Source organism: Erythrolamprus reginae, unplaced genomic scaffold, assembly GCF_031021105.1.
Source record: "Erythrolamprus reginae isolate rEryReg1 unplaced genomic scaffold, rEryReg1.hap1 scaffold_128, whole genome shotgun sequence".
Classification (NCBI taxonomy): domain Eukaryota; kingdom Metazoa; phylum Chordata; class Lepidosauria; order Squamata; family Dipsadidae; genus Erythrolamprus; species Erythrolamprus reginae.
The window spans coordinates 25,947-53,844 of NW_027248545.1; the positions used below are offsets into that span (position 1 = coordinate 25,947).

Consider the following 27,898-nt stretch of genomic DNA (forward strand, 5'->3'; position numbering starts at 1 on the left):
TACAGAGATAATAATATATATTGCTGTTGGACAGGTTGATAAGCTTTTTGCAGATAAGCAGAAATTTTGTCCATCTAGAAGTGGTAGATCTTGATCTCATTGTTGTCATCCAAGCCAAGCTGCAGCAGACTGGAGCCACCGCTGGAGGGATGCGGAGGACTCGCCACGAAAGAGCTGGCCACGGGAGTGAAGGAAAAGGAGGAGAACATGGCAACACAAACTGGAAAGACCCACGAGCCACAGCCAGACCTGGAAGAGTTTCCTATGGCCATGCAGCTGACCATAGAGATAGTAAGGGGGGGTATTTAGCCCGACACCAGTTGTGCAAGTTCTCCCACTTAAAAAGATGAGAGGCCTGTAATTGACATCATAGGTAGACCTCAACCATGAGAGACAACATGAGAAAACACATCCAGAAAATCACATTGTCTGATTGTTAACAAATTTATTTGCAAATTATGGTGGGAAATAAGTATTTGGTCAATAACAAAAGTTCATCTCAATACTTTGTTATATTGTCCTTTGTGGGCAATGAAAGAGGTCAAACATTGTCTGTGAGTCTTCACAACGTTGGCACACACTGTTGCTGGTATGTTGGCCCGTTCCTCCATGCAGACCTCCTCTAGAGCAGTCAGGTTTTGGGGCAGTCGCTGCGCAACACGGGCTTTCAACTCCCTCCCAAAGGTTTTCTATAGGGTTGAGGTCTGGAGACCGGCTAGGCCACTCCAGCCCCAGGACGTGCTTCTTACGAAGCCACTCCTCCGTTGCCCTGGCGGTGTGCTTGGGGTCATTGCCATGCTGAAAGGCCCAGCCAGGTTCCATCTTCAGGGCCCTTGCTGATGGAAGGAGGTTTGCACTCAAAATCTCACGATACGTGGCCCCATTCATTCTTTCATGCACACGGGTCAGTCGTCCTGGTCCCTCTGCAGAGAAACAGCCCCAAAGCATGATGTTGCCACCCCCATGCCTCACAGGGGGTGTGGTGTCCTTTGGATGCAGCTCCGCATTCTTCCTCCTCCAAACACGAGGAGTTGTGTTTCCACCAAACAGTTCTACTTGGGTTTCATCTGACCACGTGACATTCGCCCAATACTCTTCTGGGTCATCCAAATGCCTTCTAGCAAACTTCAGACGGCCCCGACATGTACTGGCTTAAGCAGGGGGACACGTCTGGCACTGCAGGATCTGAGTCCCTGGTGTGTCACTGATGGTAGCCTTTGTTAAGACTGGTCCCACCTCTCTGCAGGTCATTCACTAGGTTCCCCCGTGTGGGTCTGGGGTGTTTGCTCACCGTTCTTGTGATCTTGCGTGTAGTCCCAGATCAAGGGAGATTATCAGTGGTCTTGTATGTCTTTTATTTTCTAATAAAAGAGAGAGGGGGGCGGCATACAAATCCGGTCAGTGAAGCAGTGGAAGTGATGTGCCGGTGTCTGGAGTTGTTGGGGTCTGGATGGTGTCAACAGACTCAAACTCAACCCGGATAAGACGCAGTGGCTGTGCGTTTTGCCTCCCAAGGACAAACCCATCTGTCCATGCATCACCCTGGGGGGGAGAATCATTGACCCCCTCAGAGAGGGTCCGCAACTTGGGCGTCCTCCTCGATCCACAGCTCACATTAGAGAATCATCTTTCAGCTGTGGTGAGGGGGGCGTTTGCCCAGGTTCACCTGGTGCACCATTTGCGGCCCTATTTGGACCGGGACTCACTGCTCACAGTCACTCATGCCCTCATCACCTCGACTACTGTAATGCTCTCTACATGGGGCGACCTTTGAAGAGTGTTCGGAAACTTCAGATCGTGCAGAATGCAGCTGCAAGAGCAATCATGGGCTTTCCCAAATATGCCCATGTTACACAAACACTCCGCAGTCTGCACTGGTTGCCGATCGGTTTCCGGTCACAATTCAAAGTGTTGGTTATGACCTACAAAGCCCTTCATGGCATCGGACCAGAATATCTCCGGGACCATCTTCTGCCGCACGAATCCCAGCAACCAGTTAGGTCCCACAGAGTTGGCCTTCTCCGGGTCCTGTCGACTAAACAATGTCGTCTGGCGGGACCAAGGGGAGCAGCCTTCTCTGTGGCGGCCCCGACCCTCTGGAACCAACTCCCCCCAGATATCAGAGTTGCCCCCACCCTCCTTGCTTTTCGTAAGCTCCTTAAAACCCACCTCTGTGGTCAGGCATGGGGGAATTGAGATATTCCCTTCCCCCTAGGCTTACAAAATTTATGCATGGTATGTTTGTATGTATGATTGGTTTCTTAAATTGGGGTTTTTAAACTACTTTTTAATATTATATTTGTTTATATTGTTTTTTACTGTTGTTAGCCGCCCCGAGTCTACGGAGAGGGGTGTCATACAAATCTAATAAATAAATAAATGAATTATTATGGTAGTTGTTGTTGTTATTGTTATTATTAATTATTGCTTCCAGAGTTGATTTCTTTACACCAAGCTGCTGCCTATTGCAGATTCAGTCTTCCCAGTCTGGTGCAGGGCTACAATTCTGTTTCTGGTGTCCTTCAAAAGCTCTTCGGTCTTCACCACAGTGGAGTTTGGAGTGCACTGTTTGAGGTTGTGGACAGGTGACTTTTATACTGATAACACGTTCAAACAGGTGCCCTTACTACAGGTAATGAGTGGAGGGCAGAGGAGCCTCTTAAAGAAGAAGTCACAGGTCTGTGAGAGCCAGAAATCTTGCTGCTTTGTAGGTGGCCAAATACTTATTTCCCACCATAATTTGCAAATATATTTGTTAAAAATCAGACAATGTGATTTTCTGGATGTGTTTTCCCATGTTGTCTCTCATGGTTGAGGTCTACTTATGATGTCAATTATAGGCCTCTCTCATCTTTTTAAGTGGGAGAACTTACACAACTGGTGTCGGGCTAAATACTCCCCCCCCCCCACTGTACATTTAATTAGGAAGATTCAGAGAATCTGAATTAATGTGACTCTCCCAAAAACATCAGGATTTACCTGACGCAAACCGACTAGGGTCCTCCCACCCATCCTATCTGCCCTATTGGGAAATCAGCATGGTCAGAAACCCCAAACGAACCTAGAAATTGAGCCTTCTGGAATGGCCAAGTCAAAGACCAGGCCCAACGGACAGAGGCTTGAGGTTCTTTTTGCCAAGAGGAAGAACATCCACTATGGAACCAAGGAGGCTCTTGCCATTTCCACTGAAGGAACTCTTTTAATTTTTGGATAAATAATTGCCTGCAAAGTCAAATTTTCATTGTTTCTTTGTTCAACTACATCACCTTTATCTTTACATGTTGTTGTAGTCAAGATAATGTATTGATAAAATCCACATTTTTTTAAAAAAGGGTATGTTTAATTTTGCACATGGAAAATTTGCAATTATGTTTATTTAAATTACACAAAGGAGGTTAAAATGCAACTGATGCATGTATATTAGATCCTCTATTATCATTACTGCTGATCAAATATCTACAGGTTGAACTATGTTGAAAAAGTTAAAACATTTGGTGGGGTTTGCTTATTTTTTCACATAACTACAGGGCTGTGAGAGGAGGGAAGGATGCGCAGCTGTGTTACGTACAGTTTAATGAGAAACCTGAAATCTGATTGAAAACAAGGGCCAGACACCGTCTCCCTGCCAGGCAAGGCCCACCGCTGGGTTCTACACCCCTGTCCTGCCTGTAACGCAGATGAGTTCTACGGCTCTTGTCCACTATAGATGCAGCTTATTGTTTTCAGTGCCTCTCAATCTCGGCGCCTTTTTGAGAGTTGGCTGCGGGGGGAGAGGCCAGTTGACCGCTACGAGGCTTAGACGGGACCAAAGGATACCTTTTGCAATCATACTTGAAGCTCTCCAGCCACTTCTTATTGGCATTGACCATATGCTGGACGTTGGCCTTCTCCTCAGCCCTGGAGCCCTGAAAATGAGGGTGCTGGAACAGGCAGACTTGCTCGCTGTTGGGAAGCAGGAGGTGGGGAGACTCACCCAGAGAAAAAGAGATCATGCATGCAGCAGGCAAATTGGTTGCCTTCAGGCCACAACCTGGACCGGGCCAGGCGAAGGCCAAGGAGACCCCAGGAGCCCTGTGTTGCCCTACAGAGAGCACCATTGATGTCACGAGAGAGAGAGAGCAATGGTGTCAAACCCAATTGCATCACGTGGTGTATTGTGGCGCTTCCTGCCTTAGTGGGGCCGGGGTAGGCGTGGGCCTGCACATGATGCACCCCTGCCCTCGAGAATGCCCTGCTGGCTTCCTCAGATCTGAGGACAAGAGCCCTTCTCCTCTCTCCTCTGAAACGCTCCCCGGGAGATATTTTGCTCTGTGCCAGCTGACCTAGCTAATGCTGCAAGGCAAGACCCGACGATCTCACCTGACCGATCAGCCCGGGCGTGAGAAGGTTCCTTACCTGGTTATTAAGGAGTCCAGCTTGTCATCCTGAGCACCGAGGCCCCCACAGGGCCATGGAAACGTCCCTGAAGAGAAAACAACAGAGAGGTTTCCATTATTAGAACCATACAGAGGCCAAAGGCAAATCCTATTTTTCATTCAGACATCAATCCAGTCCAAGAGCTTTGGATTTTTCTAAACATTTCTAATAAATCGTATTACTTATTCCAAACTAGTCTCCAGGAACTGGGTGGATTTTTTTTAATGCTTCCGTCCCCCAAACTCCACGTGAACAAAAAACAAATTAATTGAACGTTCTTCAAAGAGTCCTTTTAGGAAAATCTTTTCAATAGCTAAAATGTTTTCTTTACTATTGTTACATCATATAGTTCATGTCCTTAAATTTAGATCAGTCATCGATCAGGGAAGGAAATGGATCGCTGACTAGTGAATAAATAGAACACGCTTGACATTTAAATAAATCCTCAGCTTCTTCTCAGAGGAAGAATCATTGCAACAAGTTCAGCCAACCAACCCATCCATACAAAAGATCTCTACACCAGAGCGCGAGCGTCAATGGCTGTGAGCAACGACTGCTGTGCGCACCCCTTGACGGAGGCGATTCTACACCATCAGGCAATTCAGTCTTAAATGCCTCCCACTTGCAGAGCTTGGGTCAGTTCTGGGAGGTTATTTTATTTCTCATTGGATGAAAATCCCCTGGGCGATAAAAGCTACTTCTGGGAACACGGTTTTTATAAAATGCTCAGGAGGCTCTTGGGACAGAAAACAAAAAACCCCAAAGGAGGAAACCTCACACACACACCCCCACTTGGAAAGGAAGTCTCAAACATGGCAAATTTGCACAGCTGCAAAATATGGTGTCACACTGACTCGGGATGAGCCAAATCCTATTTCTGGAGTCTACCAATCAGGCCTCATCTTTGGTGAAGGAAAGGCGGGAGAAAAAAACAAGCTCTAGCCACTGGCTCCATCAAAACAAGCAGGTAAGCTCAGTTATGGGGCTCGGGGACAAACAAAGGAGCAGCTCAAGCATCCACCCTCACCTGGGAAATACTTGCGCCATTTCTCCATCAACATATTGTCCACAGACTGCCTGCTCGCAGCAGCAGCAGAACCGGGACTGGAATTGCACCAGAGTGACTGAAGTCCGGCGGAAGGTCCAAACGAGGTGGCCGAATAGGCACGTGCCAGGGAAGTATAAGCGGTCAGAGGAACTCCCTCCCTGACCAGCGGAGCCAGTGGCCGGCCTGGGGCGGAGGCGAAGAGAGTCTGCTGGCTGCTGAAGGTGCTCAGGAGGTGAAGGACACAGTTCAGGTCACTGGTGATGCGTTGCAGTGACTGAGTCAAATACTGGATCTTGTCAAAGGGAGGAAACTGGACATCTGGTTTCAAGTCAGCCGCTGCGAAAGGGAGGGCATGGCGGGAAAGAACTGTTGATTATTTACTGGGCAAAAAATAGAGAGGTCGTAGAGCCCTGAACCTAGAAAACTGAAATCCAGCCACAATTCAGAATTAAAAGCAGCCTATATTGGGGGGCGGAGAGGGGGCAATGGCCTTCTAGAACAGAGGTCTCCAACCTGTGGACTTAACTCCCAGAATTCCTCAGCCATCACATGCTGAGGAATTCTGGGAGTTGAAGTCCACAAGTCATAAAGTTGCCAAGATCAGAGTCCGACGGTATTGTTTTCATTGTTTATTTGGAAGAATGTGTATTAAGATGACTGTGTCAAGGGAGGTGGGACAGTTTAGACATTTATTCTATAACAGCACATGTGGCCTGTGTCAGGAGACCCACGTCGCCTTTCGGCCAAGGAGGAAAAGTGGAGCGCTGGGAACAGTGGTCCCACCCAGGCCGCCTTTCTCCAAACTTTCCAAATGCGCGGCCAGAATTCTCAGCCGCAGCTGCCGACTAGCGGTGCTTCAATGGGGATGAAAGTGTTTCCACCAAAAGTGGGCGTCTTCGCATCCACCCAAACACTCACTTTTGGGAAGGGACCGATCGGCACTCGTCAGGCTGCTGCTTGTGTCTTCAGAGTCACTGAGGTCAAAGGTCACCATTTTCTTGCCACCTGCTCCTTTGATTGTATCTTCATCAGAAAACTGGCAGAGAAGAAGGGGTCAACGGCTACGGTCAGAATTTAAGAAAAATAAAACTCAGGGTCCATTTTAGGTTCCAAAAGTGAATTTATCAAAAATCAGAACTGAAAGCCATCAAAGGAAAAGCAAAGGAAGATGGCCCTAGTGTCCATAACCGCCAGGTGGACGCATCTTCAGACCCACATCACATTTATGGAACGCAACTTCTAACGGTCTGCTCCTGGTTTCTAGGAAAACAAAACGTATCCCACTGCACTCTCCCCCCCCCTCCCCAATGACCAAACCCCTCCCCCTGTTTTTCGTGGCAACCAAGTGTGGTCGAAATGCAGAATCATAGCAAGTGTTGACCAAGGGGCTTTCCTGGCGGCTGCGTCTCAGAGAAAATAAATATAAGCGGCCAGCTTGCTCAGTTTCTTTGGCTTGGCCAAAACCAGCAGTTGAGCCAAGTGTCCACAATTAGCATGATGCCCATTTGGCCAGAGTCACCTTGCGCAGCACCGTCTTCTAAAAACCCCCCTTCATGGTCAGATCTCAATCGGTTTTGAATAGGCAGAATGACCGCCCGATGACATGACAGCGACAGCTCCCAGCACCCTGGTGTGCAGGCCAATAAGAGCGGCCGAAGCCGTCCTGGCGCTCCTGGCTGGCTCCGAGAGGGCAGCTACCTCTTCCAGGACAGAGGACTCCAGCTGGCCGAGCCGCTCTTCCTTCTTCTGCAGCAGCTCCTGCCCTTTCCGCATGGCGGACTTCATCTCGTCCAGCTGCCTCCCTTCCTAGCGGGAAAGAGAGCCGTGCTGTGGTCACACGGGCCACTAAACAAGGAGCGTGGGCCGATTCATCTGAGCTGCCGCCGGGGTTGCAGGGAGAGGGGTGGGAAGCGGCTGGCAGGGGGACGAAGGGGCCGCCCTCCCTCCCTCGCTGCACGGCCTCTTGCCCAGCTGCCAAACCGCAGCCGGGCTGGCACTCTCAACCCCAACGGAAGCTTCTAGCTGCTCTCTCCCCCTCCCCCCTCCTTCTCCAAGCACGAAACCAAGGCAGGACCAGCTGGGCGAGTTGCCGTAAAGTTCAGCCCAGGCTGAGGGCTCCAAGCGCTGCCTTGCTTTGACTAGCTCACCTCTGCCAGGTTCCTCTGCACTCCCTCCAGCACCTGGGAGTGGCCGGAGTCTGGCGCGGTGGCCATTCCCTGCAGACCACTATACCAATGCTGCTTTGCTGCTCTCAAGGCGGTCCGCCGTTTCCTCAGGGAACGAGTCTGGCACACCAAGAATTCCTTTGCTCTTTTCAGGGAAGCTCCCTCCGAGGAAATGTAGTGCCACACTCTGCAAGAACAGGGAGGGAAAGAAAGAGGAAGAAAGAAAGAAAGAAAGAAAGAAAGAAAGAAAGAAAGAAAGAAAGAAAGAAAGAAAGAAAGAGAATCTGAGCTTGTAAACAGGCCAAGCCGCCTCTGGACCCCTCTGTCCTATCCCTCCTACCAGCTGCCAAAGCCCACCGAGTTCAGCCCACACGTGCCAGGGACTTTTTTTTCCACTTACTGGTTCAGGAAGAGGCTGCTTTCTTCACTGTGTTTTGGCCTTTCGGGTGTCGTTTCTCTGGACGAAGGCTTTAGGATTAAACCATTTTAACGTTAAGTGAGAACCAAACCAGACACTGATTTGAAGGCACATTGAAGGCATTTAATAAGAATGCTGCCAAAAAACTATTTGAATGACATGCTGCGATATGCAGTGTATTGCTTTTCTCGAGCTATATGCTCCCTGTCATGTCCATTTCCTTCCCCACTGCATCCCCACTGACCTCTGGGCCATCGCCTCGCAGCTCTTCCACTCGGAGCGCCGCCTCCTCCTCCTCCCCCTTCGCTTCGCCCCCTTCCTTCTCCAGCCCCTTCAGCAGCTCCTGCTTGGTGCGGATGGCCTCTTCCAGCTCGCTGGCATGGGACAGGGGGGGGCAAGGGAGAAGTCAGAGGCCGCCCCAGACCCGCTCCTTCAGGAAGGGGCCCAATCCTTGTGGGGCATTTGGAAAGTTGGGAAATGCGGCCAGTGCGCCAGGCAGCTCCCCGTTTTCCCCAGATCCTGAGAACATTCTCCACCCGTCGCCGGCATAGCTCTGCACGCGTGGGTCACCTGGCTTCCTGCCACACCGCCCAGGGCCCTCACCTGGCATGCGCCTCCAGCTGCTGGCTCTGCATGCGCAGCAGCCCCACCTGGGACTCCCAGTGCCGCTTCTGGTCCTGGAGCTCGGCCACAGCCTCTTCCAGGTGCTCCCGCGCTGTCCGGGCCTCCTCCAGGCGGGAGTGGGCGGCCAGAGCAGCTTCCTGGAGGAGGGGGGGGTGACACAAAATCAAACAAAAACAAGGTGTGTGTGTGTGTGTGAGAGAGAGAGAGAGGGATGGTGAAAATCTTAGTTGCCAAAAGCAGGCACACACGTCCACCCCCATAGTGCAATGCCCTGTGCACGCAGACAGCCCCCACCCCCATGCTGCCACCATCACCCCCCTCCCCACGCGCATGCACACAGGCCTCTCTGCAGCCCCCCGACTTCCAGCAGGCCTCTTCATGGGGCCACCCTTGAAGAATGTTTGGAGACTGCAGAACGCGCGAGCTGTCATGGGTGTTACCTAGGTGCACCCGTATAACACCAACACTCCGCGCGCTGCACTGGCAGCCACAGAGTCTCCAGTCACAATCCAAGGTGTTGGCTATCACCCATAAAGCCCTACACGGCTTAGGGCCAGGCTACCTATGGGGCCATCCCCTGCCACCTGCCTCCTGGAAACCAACAGGGCTCCTCCAGGTCCTGTGCTGGCTAAGCAGCGTAGGCTTGCGGGATGGTGGGTGAGGGCCTTCTCTGTGGCTGCCCCGGCTCTAGGGACCCCTCCGATGTCTGCACTGCTGTCACCCTGCCGGCAGGCCTGGGGGCCACGAACGGAAACATCTGCTCACAGCCGAATTGGGATTGTAGAAGGTTGGGTTTTATAATGAGGTTTGACTGTTTTTTAGGATCTAACAAATGTCTTTTTTTTTAATCCATGGAGTTGCCTTATGTATTGTGTGAGGCCACCGCGAGTCCCAGGGCTTTGGCTGGCATGGAAGCTGAATGAACGAGGGGAGTCTGCCAGTGCCTACGTGTCTTTCTCCTGCCAGCTGCTCCTCCTCCGCCAGGATCCTCTGCCTCCTCTTCTCCCAGGCCGCCTCCTGCACGTGAAGGAGGAGAGATCGGAGCCAGCTGGGAAGGCCACAAAATTCCTCCCGCGGGGCCAAGATTTAAGAGGGCCACGAAACTGGGCTCGCTGGCAGCCCTCCGCGTATGTGCCAGGGCACCGAGAGGCCAGAAGTGGCCCGTGGACCATTCAGAAGGACACCAGAGGCTGAGAAAGGCCCAGAGCTGCTTCGGTTCCGGCTCAGGCTCTGCGCAGGCGGTTCTACGCCAGAGCTGGGCCAACCAGGTCCTTCTTCTAGAGGGGAAACCGACCAGCCAACAAAAAACAGTGGAGACGGCATTCGGGTCATGCAGGTTTTTTCCAGGAAGGTCTCCTCCCCCTCCCCCTCCTCCCAAAAGATGCGCGTGGGGATCTGTGTCATGCGCTGACTGAGAGTCCGAGGGGCCCGGGTGGCGCCTCCCCCACTGGCCTGATGAGCTGCACCGTTGCGCGTCCGTGCGCTCACCTGGGCGCACAGCTGAGCTGCCTTTGTCTGGGCGTCTTTCGCTCGCAGCTCCAGCTCCAGCTCCGCGTCCTGAGCCGCCTTCTCCTGCGGGAAGGAAGCCGAGAGGGGCGCTTTGGCCTCTCCGCCAGGCCCGGTTTACGGGGAGGAAGGCGCCGGAGGGGGCAGCACCCGGCTTTCGAGGGAGCCCTTCCGGGGGTCTGCCGGAGCCAGCCCCTCCCCACCTGCTTCTGCCGTTTCTGCCGCAGCTCCTTCGCCTCCGCCGCGTGGGTCTTGCGCAGGGCCTCCTGCTGGGCCTGGTGGAGCAGCGCCAGGCGCTTCAGCTCGTCTTGCAGCCCTGCCGCCAGCTCGGCCGTCTGCGTCTTCTCCTGCCGGGGGCACAAGAAATTGACCCGAGGCGAGGGAGGGAAGCAACCCCCCCGCCCCCAGACTTCATCACCCCACCCCACCCCCTCCCCTGTGGATGGCGGCAATCGGCGGGGTCTGCATGGGGCCACCTCTGGAGAACCCCAGGAGGGACGGGGGCTGCAGGATGCGGGAGCCCCTTTCTGGGCCGCCCCTTCTTTCCTTGGGGCCGCGTCCACAGGCCCAGAAGCCAGCCTGGCGCTGACCTGAGAAAAACCGCCTGGGACTTCCCTTCCTAAGATGAGCTGAGAGGCCGAGGGCTGAGCCCCAAGCACGGCGGGAATTGCCAGGTGCAGAGGTGTCTTTCCTGAAACTTTCTCCCCGTCCTTCCAAATTCCCTTAAAACGTGGCTGTGTCCACGGGTTTAGAGAGTCTCAGGGAAAGGGTGATTTAGTGAAGTGGCTACATACGTACAGATACCCTTTTAATAATAATAATAATAATAATAATAATAATAATAATAATAATAATAATAATAATTTTAAAAAAATGTTTTTAAGGATTCTGGCACATTATTAATAGTATTATTTCATGGGTTTCTTAATTTTATGCTCCCCAGGTCTTGCAGGTCAGGTAGGATAAAGATATGAAAAACTGTTATGTATTTGTATTCTGCCGTTCTTGTTTTTATAAACAACTCAAGACGCCCCCAACGCAGCTTCCTCCTCCTGTTTCCCCCAACCCTGAGCTCAGCCAGGTGGGCTGGGCTGAGAGAAGGGGACTGGCCCCACGCCTCCCACCTGGACTCACCTCTCCCACTGCCTAACTTGGTGCCTTAACCACTAGGCCGATATCTATTATTTTGCGCACAGTGGATATTAACAAATGTTTTATGCCGAATTTTATTATTACTCCACCAGATGTTATTTTGGATGCTCTGTTGTCAACAGCTCAGAGTCTTATATAGAATTCAGTGTCATGAAAGTCCGACGACAGTCAGATAAATATATAAAAGAGCCCCACCTCTTCCTCCGTCCACCTCCTGGACCCTTGGCTGGGCCTTACCTTCTCCTCGTGCTGCCCCTGAATCCTGGCCAGATTCTCCTGGTGGGTCTTCTGCATTTCCCCCAGCTCTCTGGCGTGTTCTCGCTCGACCTCGCGACGCTTCTCTTTCAGGAGGTCGCTGAGCTGCAGTTGGGGAAAGGCCTCCAGGTTACAGGGCTGTTATTCCCGCGCCATCCTCACGCACTGATGACACAAAAGGGCCCCTGCTTTGTGGCGTGCCCCAGAGCTCTGTCCTCTTCCCGCTACTATTTAAAGTTTACATACGGAGCCACTGGGCGAGGCACACACATAAGAAGCGTGTCCCTTTCCTCGTTACCTCCTGCTCATACTCTGCCATCTGATGTCTCTTTTGCCGGACGTTTCGCTCCATGCACTCGAGCTCCGTCTGGAGTTCGGCCTTCTCTCTTCTCTGAGCCTGCGTTATTTCCATCCGGAGGGTCTGAATAACCTGGCCAGGAGACAAAGCAGGAGCCTTCAGAGTTCTCCAGCCTACATGTAGGGTGTGCAGCCCGCTAGAGTTTTTTTTCTAGCCGGTGGAAGAGACTAGTTGCTTTTCTTAAGCTAGCTGTACTTCATTAAGCATTTAAGCCATTTAAATAAGCTTCTGTGCCTGCGTGAGGAACTTACAGAGCTCCCTAGGGGTTTGCACGGAGGCTCTCTCTGCCTATTCCCTTGCAATTCCTTGCAAAATAAAGGCCATGCCCAGGGAACCCCACATTCTTCTACCGTGAGATATTAAGATTAAAAGAATTGATCTGCTTGGCAAGAACGTCTTAGCACCCTGCAGGTCGCCTGTCCAAGCCTAAGCATCCCAGAGTCCACCTGACCAGGCAGCCCTGGTACTAGGCAGACCCAAGAGACACAGCGTACATGTACAAATGCGTACAAGGGTGGGGTGAGGCGTGGGGGGCGAGACGATAGGCAGACGCGAACCCATCAACCAACCAACAAAAACCCCAACAGCGATCAAATGAGAAAATCTGAGGGGCCTCAAAACTCTTCTATGGGTCTTAAAAATTCACAGATGAGTCTCCAGGCGGCAGGCCACAGGAAGGAGATCTCCCTCTAGAGCTTGTGAAACCGGGATGACCATTGGAGACCCCAATGCAGCTGCAAGGACAGGGCTGCCCCACCCCTCCGGCCTGGGGGCCTCACCTTCTGGTGCTCTTCTGCTGCCGAAGCTTTTTGTAGCTGGAGATCTGCTGCCATCCGCGCCTGCAGTTCCTGCAGAGCCTGCCAACGGACGAAGGGGGCCGCTGGTAAAGAGGCCCGCGTATAGCTTCCAGATACCCCTGATCTAGACCCATAAACATTGGTCCCCCAATTCCTCCCTGACTTGTGCCCTAATCCAGTGTTTCCCAACCTTGGCAACCTGAAGATATCTGGACTCCAACTCCCAGAATCCCCGGCCAGCATGTGATGGATGAGGAATTCTGGGAGTTGAGGTCCAAATATCTTCAAGTGGCCACGGTTGGGAAACACTGCCCTCAATTTTCATTGGCAGGCAAGAATTTCAAAGCGGAACTGGTTTCGCACTGACGGCCAAATTCTTTTTGCAATAATAGACCAGAACCAGACAGGATTCAACACCTGAACGTGGATCTGCCCATCAGGACCCAACCTTCTAACACTGTAAGAGACCAGCACTCAACTTTCTGAAGGGCTTTGGCCCATCCGTTCATTGACCCGTGTCTTCACGGACCGATTCCCCCCTTTTGAGACGGTTTCCAGGCAGCTCCAGCCGTGCCCCGGGGTGGGGGTGGGGGTGGTAAGAGGGGGGGGGGGGGGCACCTCTGATTCCCCAGCCCCTGGGGGGGAGTGGGGGGGGGCTGCTCACCAGCTCCTTTTCTCCGCACAGCTTCTCCCTCAGTTCGTCCAGGGCCCTCTGGTTCTCCTGCCGCAGCGCCACCTCTTCAGCCTGCGCGGCCATTCCGGCCTCTTTTCCGACCTGTCCCAGAGGGAGCTGCTTCTGGCCCCTGAGCTCTTCTCCCTCCCGTGGCCGAAAGGGCTCCGGCCCCTCTTCCGGCTGGGTCAGTGCAGCTCCTTGTGCCGGCCTGCAAGGACCGAGAGAGACGGCAAGGAGGCTCCTCTGGGCTTTCGCCAGAGCCCCCTCCCAGGAGCCCCCCTTGCACCAGCAGCATTTGGCCAAGAAGACCCCAAGCTGGAATCCGAGGGCAGAGGACCCAGTTATTTCTCTCCTTCTTGGTGACCAAGCCAGGTACAGCTATGAGCCTCCCGATTTCTCCCCCGAGTTTCACAAGAAACCTCCAGCACCCTCTAGTGGAGGGAGGTGTGCACAGAGCCCAAGCCCAGAGACTCCAGCCTCCTTTGCTGCAGCTCTTTCTCTGCCGGGATGATGCTCCTGCTTCCCTGCCAGATCCAGCAGAGGGCGCTGCTTTCACGAACCGGCAGCCTCCACAGAGGGCTCGGGGAATGAAGGCCGTGAAGCCCTGGGTGCAATTTAAAGAAATGCCGGATTTTGCTCTTTTGAGTGAGGTGAAACCGCAAAAGGAATCCTGTCTTGCCCATAGATCCAAATGCTTTTGTTTGACACAAAAGGCAAAATAGAGCCGGGGTGGCGCAGCAGGTAGAGTGCTGTACTGCAGGCCACTGAAGCTGACTGTAGATCTGAAGGTCAGCGGTTCAAATCTCACCACCGGCTCAAGGTTGACTCAGCCTTCCATCCTTCCTAGATGGGTCAAATGGGGACCCGGACTGTGGGGGCAAGAGGCTGATTCTCTGTTAAAAAGGGCTATTGCTATAACATGTTCATTTATTTATTTATTTATTCAATTTTTATGCCGCCCTTCTCCTTAGACTCAGGGCGGCTTACAACATGTTATAGCAGTAGCACTTTTTCACAGAGCCAGGCTATTGCCCCCACAGTCCGGGTCCCCGTTTGACCCATCTAGGAAGGATGGAAGGCTGAGTCAACCTTGAGCCGGTGGTGAGATTTGAACCGCTGACCTTCAGATCTACAAGTCAGCTTCTGTGGCCTGCAGTACAGCACTCTACCTGGTGCGCCACCCCGGCTCTATCTTGTAAGCCGCCCTGAGTCTAAGGAGGAGGGCGGCATAAAAGTTGAATGAGTGAATGAATAAGGCAATCTCCTCCACGAGACTCTCCCCTCCTGCACAAATGTTCCAAACTATGGAGAATGCCCACTTCAGCAGGGCTCACCTAGACCCAAGGCTGACCCCAGCCCTATAACCGCCATCGCATCTCCCCACCCCTGAAGAGGACAATAAGCAGACTTCAATCAGCCGACTTCTCCTTCCCTGCCCCCATCTCCGAATGCAGGAGTTGTGGGGAGTCTTTGAAGGTCTGCTAGGATCTCTGCCCCCAAGCGTATCTCCGCTTCCTGCCTAGGTGTCTCCAACTCAGTTTTCAGTGACCTAACAGATAGTGGGTTGGACTGTGAAACCAGCTCCTAAAAACAAAAGAGACACCACCGCTAAAGTCTGTAGGAACCTCCACAGCAAAAGCCGGCTGCGTATGGCTTCCATGTCAGGAAGAGGCAGGAGGGAATAAAGGCAACAGGGCTCCCTAGAGAAAGATTCTTAAAAGTCCGTCTTGCAGGTGTTTTGGGATCGGCCCTGACAACATTCCTTGAAAACAGTACGAAGAGTCAACTGCACAAAGTAAATTGTGACATTTCTACACACGACATTCTAAACTGTGCAACCTGAAGTCTCTGAGGAGCCTTCCAGTGTCACCGGTCCTTTCCCTCCTGATTCCATTTGTTTATTGATTAGTCAGTCGACCATATCAAGAAGCAATAAAAACAGCACAAGGAAAAACAGAGGCCGCCGTCGTTTTAAGAGGCAGCTGCTCCTGCAGCCCATCCCAACCTTCCTCTGAGGGGCACAGGCTCTTCGGGGGGCTTTTCCATACAGAAGCCACGTCCACTCTCCACGAAAGGCACGCCAACTGATTCCAACGGTAGCGCTTGCCCTTCCCGCCACAGCTGCTGCTTCCTTTGGGGTGGGAGCCCACTCAGGCACCCAGGGCAGCAGCGGCACCTGCCCCACCCACCGCTCCTTCCCCGGCTCCGGTGGCGGGAGAGCGGCAGGGGTTGCAGGGGCTGGGTGGGGGCGCGCTGTGCCGCCTGCTCTTGACTTTGCACTCCACCATGTTTATCGAGCTCCCCCTCCCCTGGACCCCAATGACCATCTGTCGTTTCAGCCAAAACGGAGTTTGCCTGTCCCTCCCTCGCAGACCGACTCCAGCCCTGTTGGCGTCCCAGCCCCCAACCTGTGGGGTGCCTTCCTAGCAGCCCCACTGGGCCCTTTCGGCTCTCACGCCAGGAAACGGCTGACCTCGCCCAGCTTCCTCCCTCTGACGGGGCAGCCCAGCTCTGGCACTCCGCGCCTCGGCAGCTGCGCACAGCGTTTGGAGGAGGGGGCGGCTTTCCTGAAGGAGGCCTGGGGAGGGTGAAAATGGCCTCTCCTCTCCAGAAGGCCGAAATCGACTGGCCACTGGAGCTGGCAGGGCGTGACCTCGGATATGGCTCCATAGATGCCATAGAGGCTGTTTCCTTCAGAGGATTTATGCCTAGCCTGAGTGGTCATTGACTGACCGCAGGGCAGAGACAGGGCATTGATCAGTCTGCACCTATGAGTCTAGTTTCAGCCAGCATGTTTTAAGCAGAGCTCTGGGATATTGATCTACTGGAATCAATTGAGAGGAACGCCACCAAGGTGATAAAAACCTGGGAAAGAATAAACTTTTGAGGAAAAGAGATACTGGATGTTGACCATGGAGGAAACTGTGAAGAGCTGGTGTAGAAGACAGGCAGAATTACTCAACGTTCCAAAAGATGGAACAAAAAACAGTGGGAACAAGGTTTAGCGGGACATCAGAAAAACGGGAGGTAAAATGGAGCAAACAGATTTTGTCTTGGGAATCTGCCCCAGAAGGAGGCCACGTGGCCACCTGTGCCGGATGCCGAAGGAAGGAAGGAGTTCCTGAGCTATGCAGAGGGCTGGGTCCGAGTTCCAACCCTTTCCCGGCACTCTCTCTTTTAATCCCTGCTGACTGAGAGTCCACGGAGCATGGAACCGGACGCTCAGTGGAAGGAGATTCAGGCTTTGCAGAGATCACCGCAGGGCTGCTTTCATGGGAATAAAATGAAGAAAACCCCCTACTACGAACGGCCCATTCAGTTATAATGCAAAGACAACAGCCATGACTCACAGAAGCAAATGACTCTGTAAGTTATTCTGGCTCAGAGAGAAAAGAGGCTCACAGCAGGATTTAGGAGAATGACCCCCAGAGGGTCAGACGATGCAGGAGTTGGGAGCTGATGTGCATCAGAGTCCTACACAGAACACAAATCAGTACCGATCCAATCCACAAGTCATGAGTAGCCTAGGCAAGGGTCAAACAGCTGTGGTCTGTACCGAACAGATAAATTTGCATAAAGGCAGTCAATTATTATTTTACCGGATCAGCTTTTCCTAAAAGTTTCTAATTAAGTAGCTTCTTTGATCTTATAACAAATAGTCCTTGCCTCCTTCTAGGAAAGAATGTTAAAACACTAAAACTTTGGAACTGCAAAGTCTATCTGACATAAGATGTGCACTACTGGCATTCACTGGGGGGCGGGCGGGGGGGGGGGGCAGGGGGAGAAAAGCCAAGTGTCCATAGCAGAGGTGCAAAGAGACTCACCGGAGGGCAGACTCTTGCTGCTGATGTAACATCTGGGTCTCTTCTTCCTCTGGCTGTTGCGGTTCTTCCTGCAAATTCTGAACGTGTATCTGTTTTTCTTCCAGCAAACACATGTTCGTTTCCTCCACTGTGGTTGTTTCCTCCACTGACCCCCCAGCACGAACCTTCTCAGTCTCGAAACCCCTGCTATTGAGAGAAGCACGTTTGCACCTGTTATTGCTGGAAAGGGCCACGGAAGCCTGAAAAGACCCACTAGCAAACGGAAGCCTACTAAGGCCAATTCTTCATCGCTTAGCAAGGTAAATACCAGTTCAATTCAATTCTGATATACTCTCCAGCTCACAACAATGTGCCTGAACAATCGTTTCCAACTGACCTGCTTTCACCTTGTATTCTTGTCACTTGCAGCAAATCTGCAGCCAGTGAGCGTCTCCAACCTATGCAAAGGGCTTTAATATCACCTGCTAACTGCACACCTGGCTGTAGCCTTCCCCATTAAGGTAGCAGCAGCGGTGTAAAATGGCTTTCCCCCCCTAAATCCCTGGGGCACAGTTGCGGGAGGGAATTTCCCTAGATGCTTAGTTTAATACCTACTTTCAGAAAAGGAAGAAAATAAGCAGATTTACCGCTTAATATCAGGGTCAGATAACAGTATCATATTCCATGAATACTCTGACCACCTTTAAATGCAGAGTATCTTGCATAGCTTTAATTTTTCTTATTCATCTGGATTCTGGATGCCAACATTATTGTGGGGAAAGGGCTAATAGGGGGCAACACAAACGCCTTTTGGTGAATATGTTTATTTTGTTTTCCTGGCTTGTTTAAAATTTACAGGTGTACCTTAGGAGAATCTGAATCATTATTTGTGGGGATGCCTTTGAAACTAGTCTAGAGTATTTATTTACTGCAGAATTCCGTAGCCAACTGGTCTCTGGAAAGAATCAAAAGAAGACGTATTTCATTTATACTAAAATATTACTCTGGGAGAAACTCCAGGCATTGGTTATCACCCTTAAGTCACTAAAAGGCACTCAAGACACCACTTTTTTCTACAGTATTTCACACTTTATCGTAGTCATTGAGTTCATTTTAAAAATCTACTCCTACAGATACTGCAGCTTGTTATGCAGGGATTCAAGAATTGAGCCTTTTCAGCAGCTCCTCCTGGTCCCTGATACAATCGCCTTGTTAGGATGAACAAACCCACCTGTTTTACTACAGTTTCTAAAAAAAATGTTTAAAATGCTTGTTTTTGAGCAAACTTTTAATAATTAATTAAATTTTACTTATACATATTTGGCCTTAAGCTTCCTTTCTCCCACTGTAAACATCAGTAGCATAATGATGAACAAATCATTAAATAAATGAAATGCACAGCCCCTGTTCTCCGTTTAATGCCTTGGTGAGACGGTGCTCTCTTAGGGATCTGGTCAGATTTGGGGCTCCCAGCAACCCAAGATGATGCTGTTTGCCTTTAAATCCACCAACCACGTGCTCCACGTGGCAGTCCTCTTTGGTGGGATTAAAAGGAGCCAGCCCTGCAGAAAGTCGGGTCGTGGGAAGCGGAGGTGCAGCAGCCGTGCTTTTTGCAAAGGATCTGGGCTTTGGTACCTCCTCTCTTCTGCCTCAGCAGAGCCTCCGTCCTGCTCCTCCTGCAAGCTGCCTCCGAAGCCTTCCTTTTTCTCCTGCACCAACCCGCTTTTGTCCTGCAAGGGGAAAGAAAGGCGGGGGCTTTCTAGGTTTAACTCCGACAGCATGATCAGACGCAAGGTTTTATGGACCGTGGAACCAACGCGAAACAGTCATCTTAACACAGACGCGTGTGAAAAATTGAAAGGAGTGTGCAATACTTTACATTGTGCAACAAAAGTGAATGAAAAATAAAGGAACTGGTGGAAAGGTTTAAAAGAAAAAGTCAATAAGGTCTGGAGGATATTTAAAAGGACAATGACCGAGGCTCGGAAAGAATGCTGGACCCAGAAGAGGCAGCACCACTCTTTAGTGGTGGGCAGGAAGCTTTAAAACTGCCCCTCTGAGCATGTGGCTCCCCTCAGGACGAGAACAGAGAGGGCGTGGAAAGTGTACGGAATGCACCTGGGAAGAAATGTTACACCTTAAACTTGGACAACGAAGGAGTAAAAGGACAATATAGAGATTATTAAGAAACCCAGTTAGGTTTTCCATCCCTCGTTTGAATTGAGTAGATGGACCTTGGATTGACTTTCACAGGGAAGAACCAGAATGGTTGAGCAAATTTAGATGACAAGATGCTCTAGATCAGTGATGGCAAACCTTTTTGCCTTGGGGGGCGAAAGAGCGTGCGCAGGCGTTATCGAGTGAGTAAGAGTGCCCACGCCCACAATTCATCTCCATGGGGAGGGCAGAAACAGCTTCCCCCACCCACGGAGGCCCTTTCCCAGGGGGCTCGTGTTTCACCCTCCCCAGGCTCCAAGTTTCAAGTTTCAAGTTTTATTGGATTTATATGCCGCCCCTCTCCGAAAACTCGGGGCGGCTAACAACAATCATGAACAATATACAATAAAATCCAATACTAAAAGCAAATTAAAACCCCTTAATATATAAAAACCAAACATACGTACAGACATACCATACATAAATTGTAAAGACCTAGGGGGAAAGAGCATCTCAGTTCCCCCATGCCTGGCGACAGAGGTGGGTTTTAAGCAGCTTACGAAAGGCAAGGAGGGTGGGGGCAATTCTAATCTCTGGGGGGAGTTGGTTCCAGAGGGCCGGGGCCACCACAGAGAAGGCTCTTCCCCTGGGTCCCGCCAAGCGGCATTGTTTGGTTGACGGGACCCGGAGAAGACCCACTCTGTGGGACCTAACTGGTCGCTGGGATTCGTGCGGCAGAAGGCGGTCCCTGAGGTAATCTGGTCCAGTGCCATGAAGGGCTTTATAGGTCATAACCAACACTTTGAATTGTGACCGGAGACTGATCGGCAACCAATGCAGACTGCGGAGTGTTGGTGTGACATGGGCATATCTAAGGAAGGCCATGACTGCTCTCGCAGCTGCATTCTGCACGATCTGAAGTTTCCGAACACTTTTCAAAGGTAGCCCCATGTAGAGAGCGTTACAGTAGTCGAGCCTCGAGGTGATGAGGGCATGAGTGACTGTGAGCAGTGACTCCCGGTCCAGATAGGGTCGCAACTGGTGCACCAGACCTCCAAAGGCTTCCCTGGAGCCAGGAGAAGATAGAAAGCCCCCACCCCCCACCCCAGGTTCTCCGGAAGCCAAAAAACGCTCTCCCAGAGCCTCTGTCCGAGCCAAAAATCCGATGGCAGGCACAGGCAGGCAGGCACGCTGGAGCTGAGCTATGGCAACGTGCCACAGGGGCGCCATCACTGCTCTAGATTATTTGAAGATATTAAAAATAACAAATCATTAACTCCTCGTGGCATCTGCCCATCAGACTTGCTGACATCTTAGAAAAAACATGTAACCCTTAAATTAGGGAGAGTCCTTGAAGCAGCCCGTGCGGCATTGATTTTTAAGAAAGGAACTAAGAAGATGCAGAAAATTATTTTAATGTCTGCTCTTGAGAAAAAAGCTTAATGAAGAAGTCTGGTGGAAATAAAATCTATATGGATTCCACAAAGATTAGTCCTGACAGCCCTTTGAGGTAGGCCATGTCTGAAAACTTGCACTACAGCATTCCTGGCACTCTATTTCATTGTTAGAGGATATAATATCAGAATCTGAAAGTCTGCCAAGTTCCTTTTCCCCTCCCTCGACACTTGACCCTCGAGCCAAGGTGGGGCAGTCTGGGAATTCCTTCCTCACCCCCTCCTGACATTTCTGTCCCGTGGCTGGGGCCCTTCTTCGAGGCTCTCTCTCTCTCTCGTCCCCTGCAAAGTCCCCTGTTTAGCCAATAGCCAGGCGTGCGGAGCTGTCCACAAACATAAGAAGAGGCCTAGCTCCGTGGTTTCATATACAAGGACTTTGAAAAAGACTTTGGAGAAGTTTCTTATCAAAGGGTCCTGTGTAAATTTTTGTCACGGATGTGAAAAGCTGTTGGGTTTTTTTGGGATGGGTTGCTAACTGATTTTTTAAAATGCAGCAATTTACTTCCTCTGTCGAAGTGCTTTCAATGGTGGCTCTGTTCACCCCAAATTTTGGACTGTTTAGGGCTGGAAGTATTTCAGGCACACCCAGGACTTTTTCTAGAATAAGATTCTGGAAACCAAAGGCCAGAGAAGAGAGGAAACGCAGGCGGGTGGGAAAGGAAGGGGTTCCGAGACCTGGGAGGGTGGGCCGACGGCACAGGCGGCATCATCTGTGGAGCCGGCCGCTGCTGCCCTGTGGGCCTGAGTCGGCATTCCCAGCGTTCCTCCTCCTGCCCCTGAGGAAGTGGACGAGACCACGGGTGCGCAGACCCGCGCAGCTCCACCCCCCAAAAAAGCAGCAGCAGCAGCGGTGGGAGGGTGCCGGGCAGGAGCTTTGAGCACAGAATCACAGGCGCTGAGTTGTCCTGAAGCTGCAATTTGAAAGGTGGAAATAATGCCTTTCAAGCAGGTCAGTTGCTCCTTACAGTTCCTCCTCACTTTATCCCTCACCCGTGTCCACCTACGGACCAGGGGGTCTGGGTGGGCCGATCCACGAAGGTGCTGCTTGGGGCCTCCTGGTGCTACACCGTTTAAGTTTATAAAAACAACGAGGAGCAGTTTGAATTGGGTTTGGAAATCTCCTGGTAAGCAGCACAGTGACTTTGGAATTCTGTCACCAAGTCTACAAAGGGCCCATCATGACACCAGGCAGTGGCCGCATTCCACAATAACTGTAGTTGTTGAACCACATAAAACACATTTAGGACGGACTAGAAATTGTCCCCCGTCGCACTACACACACTCTCGCCCTGTTTCTTTTAAAGGGACATATCACTTCACTCCCCTGCACCTGGGAGCTGATTTTTCAAATATTTTTCTGGGATACATTATGAACAAAAATATGTCCCTTTCAGAGATACAGGTGAAACTTGTAAAATTTATAATATTGTTCAAAAGTTCATTTATTTCAGCAATGCAACTTAACAGGTGAAACGTAATATATGAGACTCATTACATGCAAGGCAAGATAGTTCAAGCCGTGTTTTGTCATAAATGTGATGATTATGGGGTACAGCTCATGAAAACCCCACATCCACCTTCTCAGAAAATTAGAATATTACATGCAATCAATAAAACAAGATTCGTACATAGAACAATATTGGACCTCTGAAATGTTTAAGCATGCATATGTGGTCAGTACTTAGTTTTGGCATTAGCACTAGGGACCTGTTATGGAAGACCTGGGTGCTTCAATAGCGGCCTTCAGGCCTTCTTCGGCCTCATGTCCAGCAACAAGCAGAGAAGGTTTTGGAGCGCTTCATGCTTCCTTCCACAGACGAGCTTTATGGGGATGCTGACTTAATAGCAATAGTAATAATAATAATGATGATAATTTATTAGATTATTAGACTTCATTTTCCAACAGGACTTGGCCACTGCCCACACTGCCAAAAGCACCAAAACCTGGTTCAATGACCGTGGGATTACTGACCTTGATTGGCCAGCAAAGTCGCCTGACCTGAACCCCATTAGAGAGTCTACGGGGCATTGCCAAGAGGAAGGTGAGAGACGTGCGACTGCGCAATGCAGGAGAGCGGAAGGCTGCTATTGAAGCATCCTGGTCTTCCATAGCACCCCAGCAGCAGGGCCACAGGCTGAGAGGTGCCATGGCAAACCCTAATTAGTGAGGCAGGAATTTGCTGCAAAAGGGGCCCAAACCAAGTCTACACATGCTTATACTTTTCAGAGGTCCAATATTGTTCTATGTACAATCCTTGCTTTATTGATCACATGTAATATTCCCCCAAATGGGGGATTTGGGGTTTTCATGAGCCGTACCCCATAATCATCACAATTATGACAAATTGCGGCTTGAACTATCTTGGCTCACATATAATGAGTTTCTCTCATATATTACGTTTCACCTTTTAAGTTGCATTACTGAAATAAATGAATTTTTGCACGACATTCTAATTTTTTGAGTTTTACCTGTATATCAATTGTGTTTGATGAAAAAAAGATACTACCTCATCGACTTCTTCCTTCTCTGTCACATCGGATATCAAGTGAGGCAAACAAGTTTCTTTTTCCCTCTCATTATTTGATTCCAAAGTATTTTTCCCACAGCTGCAGGGCTATCAAAGGAAAACCAATCAAAATATCAGTGCGTTAAGGTGCGAAAAGGAGTCAGAAAGCCAGTCCCACTTGCAGTCACATTGTTCAAGATGGCTAGTGCTACGAAGCTTCTCCCATTGGTTCTTAGGCTGAAAGAGCCACAGCCACATCCCATAACCAGGAGGACCCGAGACTCCCTTGGAAAGCCTGGACTCAAGGAGGAGCATGGGGAGGAACCACCGTCTTCCCCCCAAAATCCCATTTCCTCTTAGGGGGGCAGAGCTGCAGACCAGGTGACATGGAAAGAGGAGCCCCGTCCTGCTCCACATGCCCCAAAATAATAAGACACCCCCCCCCCCAAATAAGGCCAAGCGCTTATTTCGGGGTTCCGAATAAAAACAAGAGAGGGTCTTATTTTCAGGGAAAGCGTTGGAACATTGCTGCCTTTGACCCAATGCAGCAGGACGATTGTAGCATTATATATATTACGAGAGAGGAAACAAGTCTTCTCTCACCTTTATTCACACTGTATATAGCTTTTATCTTGACCATCCCTCCAATCTTGTCCACTGTTTTAATTGTAATCTACACCTTTGCCAAATATAAAAGCACACTGAAATTTAAAGGACAAACAATGTAGTGATTTCAATCAGTTTATATGAAATCTTTTTCCAGCTGTCGTAATGTACCAGTCTTTCCCACAAGGATCCCGAGATCCTTTCTCTGGTTGCTCGCTATTTACTGTGTCTGCAATCAGGACAGGACTTCTTCCCAGCAGCCATCACTTTGTACTTGTGCACGTTAATTTTTTTTTTACTGTTTTAACAGCTGTTCCCCAACCTTAAGCGGGTCCTTTTTTAATTATTGAAACACTTTAACAATGCAAACATCTCCTTTCTTATCCAGTGGGGGATATTCCTATTTCCTCCCCCCAGTTCAGGAGCCAGTCAAAAAGATAAGCACAAGGAAGGAAGCTGGGTTCAAATCCAGGGAATGATTCTTACCGAATGTTACACCTTTCTTGGCCTAACTGGTTAATGCAATAGTTTACAGTGGGGAAAAGTGTCTGCTCAGCCACCTACCTCTTCAATTCCATCTCTGTTGTTTGAAAGCCCAGCCCGACAGACTCCTTCCATCAAAACCGTCTCTGGCACCAGCTGTTCTCCTGCCTGGTTGTCTTGGAGAAGGAGGGCCTGACCTTCTTCCCAGGGCTTCAATCTCTCTTCTACTGCTGCCGTTTGTGTAGTTCCCTCTCCAGCAACATCAGGCTGAGCAGCCTGGTCAGAATCAGGCCCTTCGCTGCAGCTCTTCTGACCCGCCAGAGATTTGAGTACGCCCAATTCTGTTCTCCTGGACTTCTGCACCATATGGAGGACATGTTGATAGAACTTCTGATCCTCTGAATAGCACTCGCTAACCGACAGATTGTCTGGGGAGCTTTGTGCTTGGCTATTTACGGCTTCCAAAAATGGCCTTTGGGGAGAAGGCAGGGGCTTTGTTGGATGCTCAGATTCACAAGAGCTCTGTAAGTCCCAGGATAAATTGTCTACTTCCCCCAAGACTTGAGAAGCAAGGTGGTCAGACAAGCTGCTAGCAGCACTGATGCTATTACCGCTGTCAGATTCTATCTTTGAATCGTCTTTTTTCTCCCCTGTGAGTTGCGTAGGAGATGACACTTCACTCTCCGTCATTGCCGTCTTGGCTCCAAGCTCAACCGAACCCTGCAGCTGAGAATGAGGAACAAGAGCCTCGATCTGCCACGGGCTGGACTCTGGGGCCTGGCATTGTTCAGAAGGGCTGTTCTTTTTCCCCCTCCTGCTCTCCTTTGTTCTCTCCACAGGCCTTGATACTTCGTTTTGAAAATAACGGATGTCACCTTGTCCCTCCAGAGTCCTGGATGAGACCAACGCAAAAGCAGCAGCAGAGGGAGAAAGCTGCACTTCCTTCCCAACCGTTAGCAGGAAGTCTTCCTTCCTGACCAGCCCATCTCCCTCTGCGTGGCCTTTCGCCAGGTCCTGTCCTTGTTTCTCTCCCTCCACGAACAGCCTTTTCTCCTTGACCCCTCCCAGGGCTAACACGGTCATCGCACCTGCTATAGTTTGGGAGGGGTTCTTCAGGGTTTGGAAAAAGGGCTTGAGGAGGTGAATGCTATCTACATCCTCGGCTTCCAAGTCTGATAAAACACCACTAGCAGCTGCACCTCTGATTTCCGTATTCGCATCTGGTTGTGCTTGATGGTTAACGTCTGACCTGTTGGAACATGCGTTTCTTCCAAGAATTTTCTCCACATCTGCAAGGATCTGTTGAGTCCGGTTTGATTTTTCTGGCAGAAGAGGTTGTAGCTTCCCTGGGGCAGGGCTTGACAGCAGCCTGGACAGATCACCGGCATCCGAAATCTTTCCCTTGGGGTTTCTCAGGAAGGAGTCGTTCTGTGTGACCGGGCTGCCCTGTTGCTCTAAGTCGGGACTGCCATGCTCCGAATACAGGACAGGGGACGATACTCGATAAAAGGATGTGGACGGGAGAATCCCTGGCTCTGGCTGCATCTCCTAAGGAGGTAAAAACCATCAGGCGACCGATTCTGTAAACAAGCTAACTTTCCTTTTGTGTGAGCCACGCAAGGAAAAACAAGCCGGCATTTCTTGCTCTTCCTTACCAGCGGAGCCCACCATGACGCTAGGCAGAATTTTGATACCAGCTTAGATATGGCAATCGGCTATTTGAACAATGCAAATATCTGCGATATACACGGTTTGGGGAGGGGGGGATTTAAGGCAGCTAATTTGTTTAAACCCTTCCAAATCTTCAGCACCGGAGACTGAAAGAAATACCCACGAAAGAAGAGCAAGTGCCAAGGATGGGACGGACTATTGTTCTCTTCCGTGATCACTTAATTCTTCATTTTTGAAAAGGAAAGCTTTCCCAGCCATGTCAGGAAAGGGCTAAACCCAACTGAAAGTGGAAAAGGTGCATTCAAAGCCCAGCTCCTTTGAGCCATGGGGGGGGGGGGGGGTGAAGAGCCAAAGGAGAAAGCACAGAAACCTTTCACTCAAGCGCTCACCCCGGGATGCTGCTTCCAGGGGTCTCTTTCTTTCCTCTCCTTTTTCTTTTCTGCCCTTTTCTTCTTTCTCTCTTTCTTTTTAAGGCCTCCATGTTCCAGAATTTTTTCCCTTTCCTGGATCACAAGTTGGCGGTAGCGCTCGTCACACGGATGGTCCCAGGTCGACTGGCCATTGGCAAAATTGAAGTAGTAGATGTCGCCAGTGACGTCTTGGCTGCGGAGAAGGGAGAGTGCAAGTAGCAACCGCTGGGGAGACCCCCCTCCCCCCTCCCCAAGGAGAGAGCTAGGCAGGACTCTCGCTCTCCCTGCGGTGCGGGGGTGCGCCTGTCGGGGCTGCTCAGGCTCCTCTTCTGCTCCGTCCTTTCTGGCCACCCCCAGGGCGTCGCTGGACACACACACACACACACCCCAACTAGGCTCGCAACGCACTTTCTGCGCCTCCCAGAAAGCAGCTGGGCCCCAGCGGGACTTGAGGGAAACCGCCGCCGCCTCAGCTGCGCCCCCGACGGGCGGGCCGTCCCCGTTGTCCAGGCCCCGGGACCCGCCGCCAGACTCCGCCCGGGCAGAGGAGGCGGCGCAGCGGCGGCGACTCACCACGGCTTCCACTCGGCGGGCAGCGGGGCCACGATGCCCTCCCGGGCCAGCCACATCAGCTCCGGCTCGTGCTCCGGGTCGATGCCCACCACGCGGGCGAACTCCTGGATCTCTGCGGGGGAGACGAGCCCGTTGAAGCGGCCGCGCGGGGGGCACCGGCGCACAGACCCCCCCCGCCCCGCGCCCCGCGCCCACCGCGCTCGCTGGGGATGTAGCTGTCGTCGTAGTCCTCCTCCAGGATGAGCTGGTCGCCGATGCGCAGGGCGGGGCCGGCCATGGTGCGCGGGGCGGGCGCCGAGCGGGGGACTGCGAGCCCCGCTGCCGCCCCAACGGAAAACGCCCGCCCCCGGAAAGCGACGCGGCCGTTGCCATGGCACCGGGCCGTCTCCTAGCGACGCGGGTGGAGGCGGAGGGCAGGGCCGCCCTTTCCCCCTCGGGCAGCCCGAGTCGCCCCCCCCGACACACACACACACACAGGTTCAGGAGGGAAGTGTTTTTAATAGGAAAGCGAAGCCAAGAACAAGGGGACACCATCTGAAGTTAGTTGGGGGAAAGATCAAAAGCAACGTGAGAAAATATTATTTCACCGAAAGAGTAGTAGATGCTTGGAACAAACTTCCAGCAGACGTGGTAGATAAATCCAGAGTAACTGAATCTAAACACGCCTGGGATAAACATATATCCATCCTAAGATAAAATACAGAAAATAGTATAAGGGCACACTAGATGGGCCACGAGGTCTTTTTCTGCCTTCACGCTTCTACCTTTCTCTGTTTCTATCTGCGTGGGGAGATTCGCCTTCCATCAAAGTTTTGTCTTTTT

General features: G+C 51.2%; 1 protein-coding gene across 7 annotated transcripts; it reads right to left on the bottom strand.

The window, feature by feature from the left end:
* LOC139155903 (centrosomal protein of 164 kDa-like) lies at positions 1–27,423 on the bottom strand. Of its 7 annotated transcripts, none has more exons than XR_011557132.1 (24): positions 27,272–27,423; positions 27,077–27,188; positions 26,483–26,696; positions 24,504–25,970; positions 23,334–23,441; positions 18,851–18,945; positions 17,237–17,422; positions 13,404–13,620; positions 12,722–12,799; positions 11,883–12,014; positions 11,567–11,689; positions 10,381–10,524; positions 10,160–10,243; positions 9,620–9,688; positions 8,651–8,808; positions 8,292–8,421; positions 8,030–8,097; positions 7,612–7,816; positions 7,163–7,270; positions 6,383–6,525; positions 5,444–5,800; positions 4,396–4,462; positions 3,817–3,942; positions 1–174 (listed from the first exon to the last, which is right to left on the bottom strand). XR_011557132.1 is itself a non-coding variant. In XM_070731267.1 (24 exons), the coding sequence occupies exons 1-24, from the start codon at positions 27,351–27,353 to the stop codon at positions 75–77; spliced, it is 4,548 nt and encodes a 1,515-aa protein (XP_070587368.1). In that variant the 5' UTR covers positions 27,354–27,423; the 3' UTR covers positions 1–74. The 7 variants fall into 7 exon arrangements, 5 of the variants coding, with proteins under 5 accessions (XP_070587368.1, XP_070587369.1, XP_070587371.1 ...); XM_070731267.1 differs by having other exon boundaries at positions 6,383–6,500; XM_070731268.1 differs by having other exon boundaries at positions 6,383–6,500; positions 17,237–17,419; positions 27,272–27,418.
* Between the last annotated feature and the right edge of the window lie 475 nt (positions 27,424–27,898).